At 31.6% G+C, this 12,158-nt stretch overlaps 1 protein-coding gene across 2 annotated transcripts; it reads left to right on the top strand.

Moving 5' to 3' along the window:
• The first annotated feature begins 3,208 nt into the window (after positions 1 to 3,208).
• LOC137837093 (uncharacterized) lies at positions 3,209 to 10,543 on the top strand. 2 transcript variants are annotated; one of them, XM_068645948.1, is made up of 4 exons: positions 3,209 to 3,419; positions 3,495 to 3,735; positions 8,604 to 8,653; positions 10,240 to 10,543. In XM_068645948.1, exons 1-4 carry the CDS (start codon positions 3,363 to 3,365, stop codon positions 10,402 to 10,404), a joined length of 513 nt encoding a protein of 170 aa, XP_068502049.1. In that variant the 5' UTR covers positions 3,209 to 3,362; the 3' UTR covers positions 10,405 to 10,543. The 2 variants fall into 2 exon arrangements, with proteins under 2 accessions (XP_068502049.1, XP_068502050.1); XM_068645949.1 differs by having other exon boundaries at positions 3,220 to 3,419; positions 3,498 to 3,735.
• The last annotated feature ends 1,615 nt before the right edge of the window (positions 10,544 to 12,158 follow it).

Genomic DNA, 12,158 nt, shown 5'->3' with positions numbered 1-12,158 from the left:
TGTTTTAAAGATGATTGAATGGTAAATTTGATAACAATGCATAATTGAGCATCAATTTTCAACCAATGGGAAACCTCATTTTCAACAACATTGGGACGAGTAAGATGATCAACATAACCTTGAATCTTAAGCCATAATTTAATATATGAGGTCCAAGTATCATAATTGGTTCCATTCAATTTGTTAATGGAGAGATGAACATTGTCATAATTAGTATAAAAAGGCGGATCCGACATAATGGCAGCAGAAGAAGCCACAATGGCAGTGAAAGCGGAAGAGGGAACGGAAGAAGCCATAGATGATAAGGACAAATCCAGTCACCGGTCAATTGACGGCAACAACAATGATGAAGGCTCCAATAACGATTCTAGCGAAGACTCTGGCGAGATTCTGGCGGCGACTCCGTGCGAGGCGGTGGCTGGAAAATTCTAGTGAACAGTGGGTTCACCAATAAAAATTGAATCATAAACCTATGCTCTGACCATATTAAAGGAAAAGAAAGAATAAAGCAAATTCCCTGTGTATATTGAACACATAGGGTTATGTTTATATAGAAAAAGAAACATATGGACTAAGCCCATTATATAAATAGAAATATCTAACAATATCTATAATATCTCATAGTATCTAATAATATTGAAATATATCTAATAATATCTAACATCTATATATAAGTATTATGCTTAATTCATTGTAGAATTATATTAGGAACTAATTCTCTTATATTTTAATTGAGACACTGAAACTTTAGAGTTAATACAAGTCTCTTTCTATTTTTCCTTTTATTTTATTTGTTTTATATTTTTAACCTAAAAAGAATATAAAATTTAAGGTAATTTTTTAAATTGTAATATATATATATATAATTTCATTGTAATTTTTTATAATTTTTCTCTAGATTTTTCAATTGTCTATTATTGATGAACCCATTTCTATTTCTTTTTGCACTTCCATATTTTTTCTTTTGTACTTTCATAAATATATATTTTTTTTACTTTGCCCTTGTAGTTTATGAAAAATAACTTTTAGAGTGCAACAAGTCATTTTTTGGTTAAAAAATGTTTTTAAATTGTACAATCTAAAAGTCATATTTTTTTTTGAATAAAATTACTTTTACTTTCGGATTGTTTAATCTAGAAGTTATTTTTTTCTTGAAAAAAATATTCTAGTTTGCACAATCTGAAACACATTTTTTTTTCCTAAAAAAGCTTCTGATTTGGAGTGTTTTCCGGATTGCACAATTCGAAAGTTATTTTTTGCACAAAAAAAAGCTTATAGATTGTGGAGTTCGAAAGTCATTTCCAAATTGTACACTCCAAAAGTCATTGTTGAGGAATGAAAGAGCTTCCATCGGAATGTAGTGTAAAATGTTGACCTCTTCTAAGTGGAAAAAGTGTGAGATGTAGGAAATGTAGGACCAAAAGAAGACACAACCGAAAGGGGCAACAATGGAAGGAGACGAAGAAGGACCAATGATGACGTAGAAGAAAAAGACAAAGAGTAAAGAACCATCAAGGTGTAGGAAGAAATACCCAAATTTATGTAGATAAAGTCTACATCTTTCATTACTTTTTATTCTTTTTGCAATAAAAGTATGCACATTCCTTATTGATGATATCTATGGATATCTTCACTGCACTATTCCACATACAATCACTCCTCCACAATACACCAACCTCATCATGATGTACTAAGAGTTAGACCGAACAACATTTCCAAAATGGACCAATCTATGGCAACATAGTGCATGTTGATGGTTCAATTACCCATGTTGTTGCCTAAGATCATTATAGACCATCTCTTACCTCTATGAAAATTGTTCACATTGGCACAATTTACACAATTTTTGTAGGGATCGCACAATTTCACCAATATATAAATCAACTTGAAACATTTTGACCATGATAAATCCAAATGCAACAGTCAAGCTTGAAACCATGTTTGTAAAAAGGAACCTTCACAATTCTATCCTCCAAAATCCTTGTACAATCTTACTTGATGTATGGACATCTAATTCCTATCACTATGATAGAAGTCTCGTTGACAAGTTTTCATTATAACTCTTCAACCTCATTATAAAGAACTCTTTCAAAGCACTTTTTCCTCTATGACGCCTAACACAAATTCATCCATAATTTGATGAAAATTGATATATGTTTGTATATACAAAAAGAAGATGATTAATAATCCAATTATTAACACAAGGCTTTTAGGTGAAAAATGAAATGTGTCTACATTAACATACTATATTGTGTGATATATATATATATATATATATATATATATATATATATATATATAGGTGATGCAACGATGAAGTCACCCACAAATACAAAGACAAAACTGTTATGAAAGAGGGCGAAGGATACGAATCAATGCACCACTGCAAGTAGTTTTCGTGGGTTTGAATGTAGATGGTTCTGACATTGTTGTCGTAGTCATGAGTTGATTTTCAACCTATGTACAAAAACACAATGCATGTATGTAAGATGGAAGAATTGAAACAAAAACAAAAAACAAATTGAATTTGAAATCACCAAACTTAAGGAATAGTTTTTGGAGAGATTAATCAAAACATAAGAAAAGAAAGAGAAATGAGAATGAAAGAGTGTGTTTGTAGAAAAGAAAAAGTAAAAGAGTGGGAATGAGAGTCAGTGTCTTCCAAAAAGACAAAAGAATATAAAAAAAGAAAGTAAAGATTGAGATAAATTATTTAAAAAATGCATGTAACTTATAATTTTAAGGGAAGAGAAGTTATTAAAATTGGAAAAGAGAAGTTATTAATCACTAACTATTATTTTTTCTAGAATAAAATTAGAAATCAAATGTGTAAAAAAAAAAGGAAATCCCTTTATATTGTTATAGATTATAGTTAATATAATATGAAATTAAAATATATATAATTTTATAATTTTATGAATAATGAATTAAAAATAATACAATTTAAATATATATAATTTTGTAAAAATAATATTAAAAATATATAATCGTTATTTTGTAAACAAAATTATTTAGTTATTAGTTTTATTAATTAAATAAATATATATTTTTTAATTTACTAAAAGATAATTTTTTTATAAAAAAAATCACATAAAAAATTACAAAATAATATATATTCTTGGGTATAGATGAGATATGAGAAGAGAACTTTATCGTAAATAAATTGAAAATCGAGTCTCACAGGGAAATATTTTATTGAATTGAGACTATTCGACAAAAAAATTTCCTAGAAGCTGCAGATGAAATAACCGGAAAAGGAAAAACAGAATAAAAGAGGAGGTACGTGTGTAACAGACGCATTCAAGACCTAAAACTACTTACGATTTGAATAACAAAGTTGGGTGGGGAAACACCAAACAGAGATGGCTCAACCGTCGTCACCGTCGCCTCCACCACAGCAAACTCCTCGTCCAACGCCTGTACTATCTCGTTCTCTCTAATTATCTTAACGTCGCTAGTGATTCAATTTGATTCTGATTTGTGGAAACGAACAGCAGTACGTGGAGGTTAATTGCGCAAGTTCCGGAAAGAAACGGCGGTTCGCGGCGGGGACCGACGCGGGATTTGCGGTGGCGTTGATCAATCGGAAGTTGAAGGGAACGGTGGTGCCTGCGTCGCACATAGAAGCAGTGAAGGATGGAGAAGTACCCATCGCATTTGGCCCCACATCGTTTCTTTCTGACTTCGGTGATGGTTGGAAACTCCAAACGGTAACCCTCACTGATCTTTCTTCAGGCAAGTATATTAAGCTCTTTGTTTTTTAGAACCTCGCTTACCCAACTTGTCTATAAACATTGCAATATCAATATGTTAATTTTAGTTTATGAGAAATCATTTTTATTCTTATTTTTTTCTTCTAAAGTATTTTTGGGATAGTTTTTCCTCCATGTTTTATGTAGATTTTCATTAACATATTCATTATTTTTCTCCAAACTCCAGAAAATGAAAAAGGGAGATATCAAGTATCTTATGTTATTGAAATCGCTAGTGTGTAGCTTAAACTCTCGGGAAGACAAAAATATTGAGCTAATATCGAGTATTTCTCAAATATGAATGCTTTATTTATACTGAAAAAAAGAATTAATATAATAAATAACGAAGATTTGATATCTCTAGCAATAAAGATATCACATGAGAATAAATAAGAATGTTTCTAATAGTATATATAATCTAGATATTCGTGATTATACAAGATGTGTTCCTTATTTCTATAATTATAATAATACTCAAGATTATATAAGATCATTTCATTATTTCTATAGTTATAATACTCTCCTTTAAGTTGAAGTATATATAAGTTGTATGTGTCTAGCTTGTTGCAAATATAACAATAATTGGTTCTCTTAGTTGGTGAATATGTTTGATCTTTCATGAATAATAGAATTGCAGACAACATGTAATGTTTCTTCGTTGTCACATACAAGGTACCTCGTCACATACAAGGTGTATTTGGGAACTTTTTTCCAATCTAAGTTGTTTGAGAAGTTGTTTTAACCATATGAGCTCACAAGTGACTAATGTCGTTGCCTAGTTTTCTATTTACTTTGCCACAACATTTTGTTTGAATGGAGCTTTAGACTCTCTTCTCGCAGTGGATAAATTAATTAGACTGTCTAGTTAGACCGTCTAATGGATCAACTAATAAAAACATGTAGTTAGATCGTCCAATAGTAAGAATTAACACAAAACAACAAGAGTAAAGAGATATCAATACTAAATAGACACTGATACGACACATACATGGACACGAAGATATGTATAATCTTTAAAATGTAGGACACGGGGACACGAATCTATATATTATATAGTTATAATTATATAAATTGACAATAAAGATTTATGTGCACAAGTATGTTTCAAATTTTTTTTGGAATAGAAAGATGTTTTTCATGACTGGTTCAAAAGGATTTGTTCCTTATTTTTACAGTCATAATAAAAATTTATACAATAATTGAGTTTTTAGAAAATTAATGTATTTTTTATTTTTAAAATTGTGTTAGAACCGTGCTAGAATTGTCAAAATTCCAACAAATATGTTTTTAATTGGACATTTCACCGATATGTGTCATACAAGTGTCGTACAAGTGTCGGTGTCCGATATGTGTGTTCGACATAGACACGCCATTTAAGAGGAGTGTCCGAGCCTCATATATAATAAGTATTCTTACTTTTTTTGGTTACAATGAGTATCCTTACCTCTCCAGGTTACAACACTTTTTTAACCTCCCCTTTAGATGAAAAACTATCAAAAGAAACAAAGAAAACATTCTAAAAAAGAGTACATAGAAAGCTCATGGCTATAACTTCACAAAGTGAAGAATTACAATGATTTTGCACTGCACTCAAAAGACTACACGCGTTAATAGTAGGATTATACACTCACCGCAACTCTTTGTCTTTTCAGCAACATCACTGATATGTCTTTTGTTGCTCGACTTTCCTTACTTCGTTGTGCACCTTCAGTCTCTTTGTATATATTTTTGAATCTATCCTTTGTTCCTTGAATTGATTAATGTTGAATTTTGTAGTATCTTCTATCCTCATGTTTCTACTGTGATCCCTAAAAAATAACAAAAAGCTTGGATTTACAATCTTCCAATTTGTTTGAGCTTCGAATATGTTTGAAAAATATGATTCAAAAGTAATCACAATATGGGTTAGTAAAAACAAATCAATAATATTTTCATGACATTAAAATAGAGCATTAAAGATTTCAGTTTTTCAAAATATTTATGTTTAGAAAAGATTAAGATATTTTGCAAACATGATAAAAGATAATTGAAAAAGTTAATTTGATCAAATTCGTTTAAAAAAAGTTATACCTTAAAGATAGCCCAAAAACAGGGGCGAATAGCACATTGCGTGATCTCAAATCTTTTCATTTTTGGGTACAAGATCTCTTTGATTGAATGCGTGTATAAGAGATATGTATATTTAAAAGATTCTGTTGAACTGTTTGATAAAAAAACTATTACACATTCAATTTATTCATTAGACCGTCTAACATGAACAATTTCTTAGACTGTCTATCATGAACAAAGATTGTAAATGCTCAAGAGATCTTTTACATATCACAATTGTATAAAATATTGTTAGATCACTATTAACACATTCAGACCGTTTGATGAATATATGTTATAGATGCTCAAATTGTCTAATAGACTGTCTATCATGCTGTAGACGCTCAGGTCGTCTATTAGACCGTCTAATGAATAATGCAACAGTAGAAACACTACTTAGATCTTCCAATATTCAAGCAAATCATTCAAATGATTTTTGTTATCATCAAAACATAAAAGTATAAATCAGGGATCGTCTAGCGTCTCATCAAACTGTTTAGGGACAAACCATCTAAACATATCGTCTAGATAGTCCAAGTTCTCAACAAGGAGAAGTGGAGGAAAAGGTTTTTTAAGAGAGAGATTATTCCAACTCTGAAGGAAGAGGATTAGGAAAGTCAAATTTGGAGAAGACTATTCTTGAGAGACTCAAGAACAAGTTGAGGAGCTATTTGTGCATCATAACTCTACTCATTCAAAAGAGAATTTTACAATGCATCAAGGGTCCTATTTATAAGTTACATGGGCTGGTCATTGGGAGTAAGAAGAGGGAAATCCAAATTTGAATCCTGTAGAAGAGTGCTGCATGAAGTGGATCAAGTGCCACTTGTCCACCCATGCTTTCCACATTTGAGCATGTTCTGACAATGTGGTAAACATGCACCTCTCCTATACCATGACCGATCTAAGGTTTCTCTTAGGCTTGAACAAGCCCAAATATTCTAGACTACTTGGCCAAATTACAAGCTTGTTTATTCCTACTTGTTACATTTGATTACACACTAGGGTTGGCCCATGTTGAGAGTAGCTTGCGCCTACTAAGATCAAAGGAGGCCCAATCTTCTTGGATCCTTCGACCCATAGCCCTAGTTGTTGGTCCTTGGCCTGAGGTCTTCCATCACTTCTTAATACACTTTAGGATCCATACAATTGCATCCCAATGATCTGGACAAGGATAACATTTATCATTTTTATTTCTTCTAGATTGTCTAAAGCATATTTTCTTTGAGATATCACCAAACCATTATTGGATTGTGCTACTTCTAGACCAAGGAAATACCTCAAGTGTCCAATATCTTTGTTTGGAACTTTTGAGCAAGATATTGTTTTAGTTATGCAATACCCTCCTTATTGCTACCTATGATGACAATGTCATCCACATATACAATGAGATAAATAGATCATTGGGAAGAATGACAATAGAACAGAGAATGATTAGCCTCACTTCGTATCATTCCAAACAACTAGATGAGAATCTGAAAATGCTCAAACCATGCACGGGATGATTGCTTCAGTCCATATAGGGACCTGCATAGGCAACATACTATATTAGATGACTCCCCATGAACAAGAAATCCAGGATGTTGCTCCATGTAGGCTTCCCCATCAAGGTTACCATGTAGAAATTCATTTTTGATATGAAGTTTAAATAGAGTCTAGTGGTGAATAGCTGCAAAGAAAAGAGAAGTCGAATAAATATTTTGCAATAGGAGAGAAAGTGTCAGTATAATCTTAACCATAGATTTGTGTATATCCTTTGGCAACCAGTTGAGTTTTATAGCATCAATGTTACCATTAGGTACGGTTTTAAATATACAACCATGGACAGTCAACAATTGATTTGGCAGTGTTACCATTAGGTCCGGTTTTAAATATACAACCATCGACAGTCAACAATTGATTTGGCAGCTAGAAGCAGAACCAAATCCTAAGTACCATTACTTTGAAGGGCACACATGTCATCAATCATTGATTGTCGCCACTCTAGGTGAGATGAAGCTTCAACTATAGACTTAGGAAAAGGAATAAAAGATAACAAGGACAAACAAGTATATTTTGTTAGGGGAAAACCTATGATAACTTAGGTTCGTATAGTGGTTAGAAGGCTTATGGGTATAACGTGTACTTTATGAATAACAATCGGCCAATCATTCTTTGATGAGAACGGATTCAGGACGAGAGATGATGTCGGGGAAGGCTCTAGCATGACCTCTGTTATATAATTATATGTTGAAGATGGATCCCGTACTAGAATATCAATAGGTCATGAATGATATTGATATACCTGAAGTGATGCAAGAGAAGCATCCGAAGTTATGGCAGAGTCATCTGGTAGTGATGAAAGAAGATTGATGATGGTGGGAAAGTGACTACATATGTCATTATTAGAATGACGAGTCATATAATCTAGATATTCTTGGTTATATAATATCTACTCTTGATTTTTATAATTATAACAATATTTCTAATTATATTGGATTGTTTTCTTATTTCCATAATTATAATCGAGTATTTGAGTGAGTTATTTTGAATGAAATCGATTTTGGTTTAAGTGAAGCTATTCTTGTTTGGGTCTAAAAGCAGTTAGTAGTATTTCTGATTAGTAGACATGTTAGTGTAATTTCATACAAACGAGATAAAAGATTTTGCATGTAAAACAAAATTTAACATGTTGAATGCAATTTATCATATCAGTATGTTTTACTTGGTATGATAGTAAAAAGAATGTACTATTACTTAATCTTTCTGTTTTATTGTTTGCAGAAGTGAGGAACGAACAATTTCAACAGATGAGAATGCAGGCACCAGGGCTAGTAAGTTTATTTTTAAACTAAAGGAAGAAGTATTTTGTAAATTTTGTCCATATACATATTACACAATGCTCTTAATACAACAACAATTCAATATTTCCATATTGTAATAAGTAGAAGTAACAGAATAATAAAGTGTTATAATACATTATAACTAAATGGGATTAAACAACATAAATAACTAAATCATTTATAAATTCATAAAGCATAAGTTCTTAATGTGAATACAATTCAAAAAGGAGCTTATTTCTTCAAATAATTTTAGTGTAATAAATTAATGTTATTAAAAGTTGGGCAACTATTACATTTGATTTTAAACTCATTAATAAGTTGTTTTTTACTTGAGAATGTATGTGTATTCAGCACGAGTTTAAAGAGTTTACCTATGTTTACTTAGAAAAGAGTTGATAGCGAGTTAACTCGTTTTCTCTATCTATGATCGTATACTTATAAGAGTTGAGAATTAATTTGAGAGTTTGATAACCTTAGTTGAGAAAATGTTGAGAAAACAAAACTAAGAGTTTAAAAGTGGAAATGTGAATTTTCATTAATCATAAAATTAGTACAGAGAGGCTTATGTATGAAGAGAAAACGAGTGATTCATCACAACCCTATTATAATAGAAAAACCTAAGAAGCAACTGCTATAACGTAAAACTAATACTAATAGACTAATATCAACTAACAATCAATTGCTTGCTGTAATAGTTGGGCTGTTCCATACAGACCACTATACACTAATAATCCTCTCTCATGCTCAGGGAGGATGAGATAATTTTTATTTTTAGCTCTAGAAATCGAGGTTGACTTATAATTCCATAAAATTGGTAGGAGATAGTGTGGCAGAAACTTAAAGCATAGGAGGTAGTGTTTCAATAGATGAGATTTTTGTTGGGGCTATTGTAAGGTAAACTATTCAACTGAAGTAGGTGGTCACAACCGTTTTTTTTGTACCACCCGGTGATTAGATTAGGCCAAAGAAAAAATGACACTGTAGGTTGACCTGTGATCATCGAAATTGGAAGCCCAATCAATGTCTCAGTAACATTGAATTTGGAGAATAGTGAGACAGTAGTTTGACAAGCTTAAAACTACTCTTTTATAGCTTGGCTTTCATTCCGGCAAGGTTGGATTTATTGTATCCGGCGAAGGAAATACCACTGAGTTTTCCAGAGTTGACATGAGAGAAAGTGATAGAGTGGAGCTGGACCAATTCGCCAGGGGTAGAAAATTATGAGGTATCAAGATCAATCTCTTGATAGAGCATTTTGGAAATAACGAAACTTAGTGTTTAAGACTGAATGAGCAATTTCATTAATGATAAGGCAGTACAGAGAGGTCTATGTAGGAACAACCATTCTGCTACAATACCAATGCTACCATTCTAACTTCTGCTAATCATGCAGACCAGTATACACTGATAGGAAAAGAACAAAATACTAAACATTTAACTAAATCTAATGAAAATTTTATCTGAATCAAATTATTTGAACCCTTAAGCAAACTTTTAGTTTTATGTAGTAACTTTTTGTTACCATTCAAGTGCTGCTGTCGGCTGAGCATGTTTTCCTTTTATTTAACTCATCCCAGGTTTCAGGTGTCCCGGGTACTGCAAGGAGCGTATCCAATCCAATCACCTTTGTGTATATTGTTAAAATAATTTTTGCTTTTATTTTGATATTTGTACTTGGTGCAATTTTTACTTTGTTTCTCGATAACCTTCCTGCATTCATATTGTCTCTTAAGTCAATCTAGTGCCCTTTTATGATTATGTATATATGAATTAAAATAAAGGGCTCAATCAGCCTTTTTGTCGAGTACTTGAATTCAAACTATTTAATATTTCATATTTGTTGAGCTAATAATTTTGAAATGCAGAGTACTTAAATATTAATTTTCTAGGGGCCTTGTTTTAGTGTTGATTATAGCAAATATGTCTATTTGTGGGAACATTCATGCATGGATTCCAGAACTTGAGGGCTTTTCCATCATCGTGCAATCTTGGGCATTATCATTCCAAAGGTAGAAGTGGAACTATTTCCTGATGGGATTTTTGTAAACCGGGTAGAAAAGATTTACATCCTATCTTTGGAGGATTTTGGACGGCAACTGTTAAATCAGCATATCTGTGTGATCATAGTTTATGATATTGTTCGTCATCTCACACTTCTTGCAGGTGGTGGAGAAAACTTTGAATGACCAATCTGCATGAAATTCACAATTCTTTGTTGAGATTGGAATGGCTTCCTAATTTGCTATTTTGAATTTGAGGGGGTTTAGTACAGACAAAACCGTCTGTCCTGTTTTCATACTTTGGAAAAAGTGGAATATCCTCAGCCGTAGTCTCAGGCAGATGTTTTGAAAAGATTTTTCCTACAAATCCACAAACTTGATTCCTTAATCAGCTTAAAAGCTTGGTTGTGGGGAATTTCTGATTCTTGGTTCAAATTTATTATTCTTCAAATTTGGATTAATTTTTTTCCTCCAGATTTAAAAAACGTTTCTTTACTTTTTGAACATTTGTAAAATGTTAATTTTACTCCTTTCCCGTTTTTATGAATTTTGTAATTTTATATTGACTTAATAAGATTAAGGTTTCAATATGACTTATTACAAGTATTCCGTATATTTTTAAAATTGGATACAAAATAAATTTTATGTTTCTTCTGTCATAAATTTTATGTTGAGGAATTTATTAAGTTAAAATGTGTCATACAGTATGAAGCGTTAAATAATTTGTGATAAATCCTTTTTATTATTTGTACTGTTAGGATACGTCAATATTCGTAAAAAGAATATATCGATTATAAAAAGGATAGTACGATAAAATACAAAGTAACAACTTTTTTTTATTGACTTAAAACAAAGTTTATAAATTATTAGATATCTAATTTTTTTTAAAAAAAGTTATTGTATATTTTAAAACAAATATTAGTTATATGTAATAAATTCAAAACTTGTTTAAGTTTTTTTGTCTCCCGTACGAGTCTGGGCCGTGTCTCAGTCCAGCAACACATGATGAAATTTGACAAGATTAAACAAAATTGGGACATGACAATGGACATGCAACTATTAGAAGCAAAAGAAAACACCTAAGTTGGCACAAAAACAGATTAAAACACAATAATTAAACACAACCAGAACTGAAGAAAATGTTAGGTGGTCTACGGCTGAACCACTGGCCAAAGGAAATTAAGAAAAAAACAAAGGAAATTAAGAAGAAAAAAATGAAGGAGAAAAAACAAGAGAGATTGAGGCAATTTTCTCATATATCTTTCTGAAAGCAAACATTACAATTTAAAGGGAAAACGTAAACTACTTTTAATAACTGTAAATGAAAACGTGGCCTAATAACTTAAATGAAAACGTGGGCATCCCATTATCTCCTTTACTTCAGCACAACTAATTCTAAGACTATTTAATCCACCACTCATTAGTTAGCATCGTAACAATCCACCCCACTTGAAATCACCTTGTCCTCAAGGTGAAACTGAGGGTAAGTACGAAAA

This window comes from Phaseolus vulgaris, chromosome 4 (assembly GCF_000499845.2).
Source record: "Phaseolus vulgaris cultivar G19833 chromosome 4, P. vulgaris v2.0, whole genome shotgun sequence".
NCBI classification, from domain to species: Eukaryota; Viridiplantae; Streptophyta; class Magnoliopsida; order Fabales; family Fabaceae; genus Phaseolus; species Phaseolus vulgaris.
The sequence above is the reverse complement of the archived record's forward strand: the minus strand, read 5'-3'. Positions and strand labels throughout refer to the sequence as shown.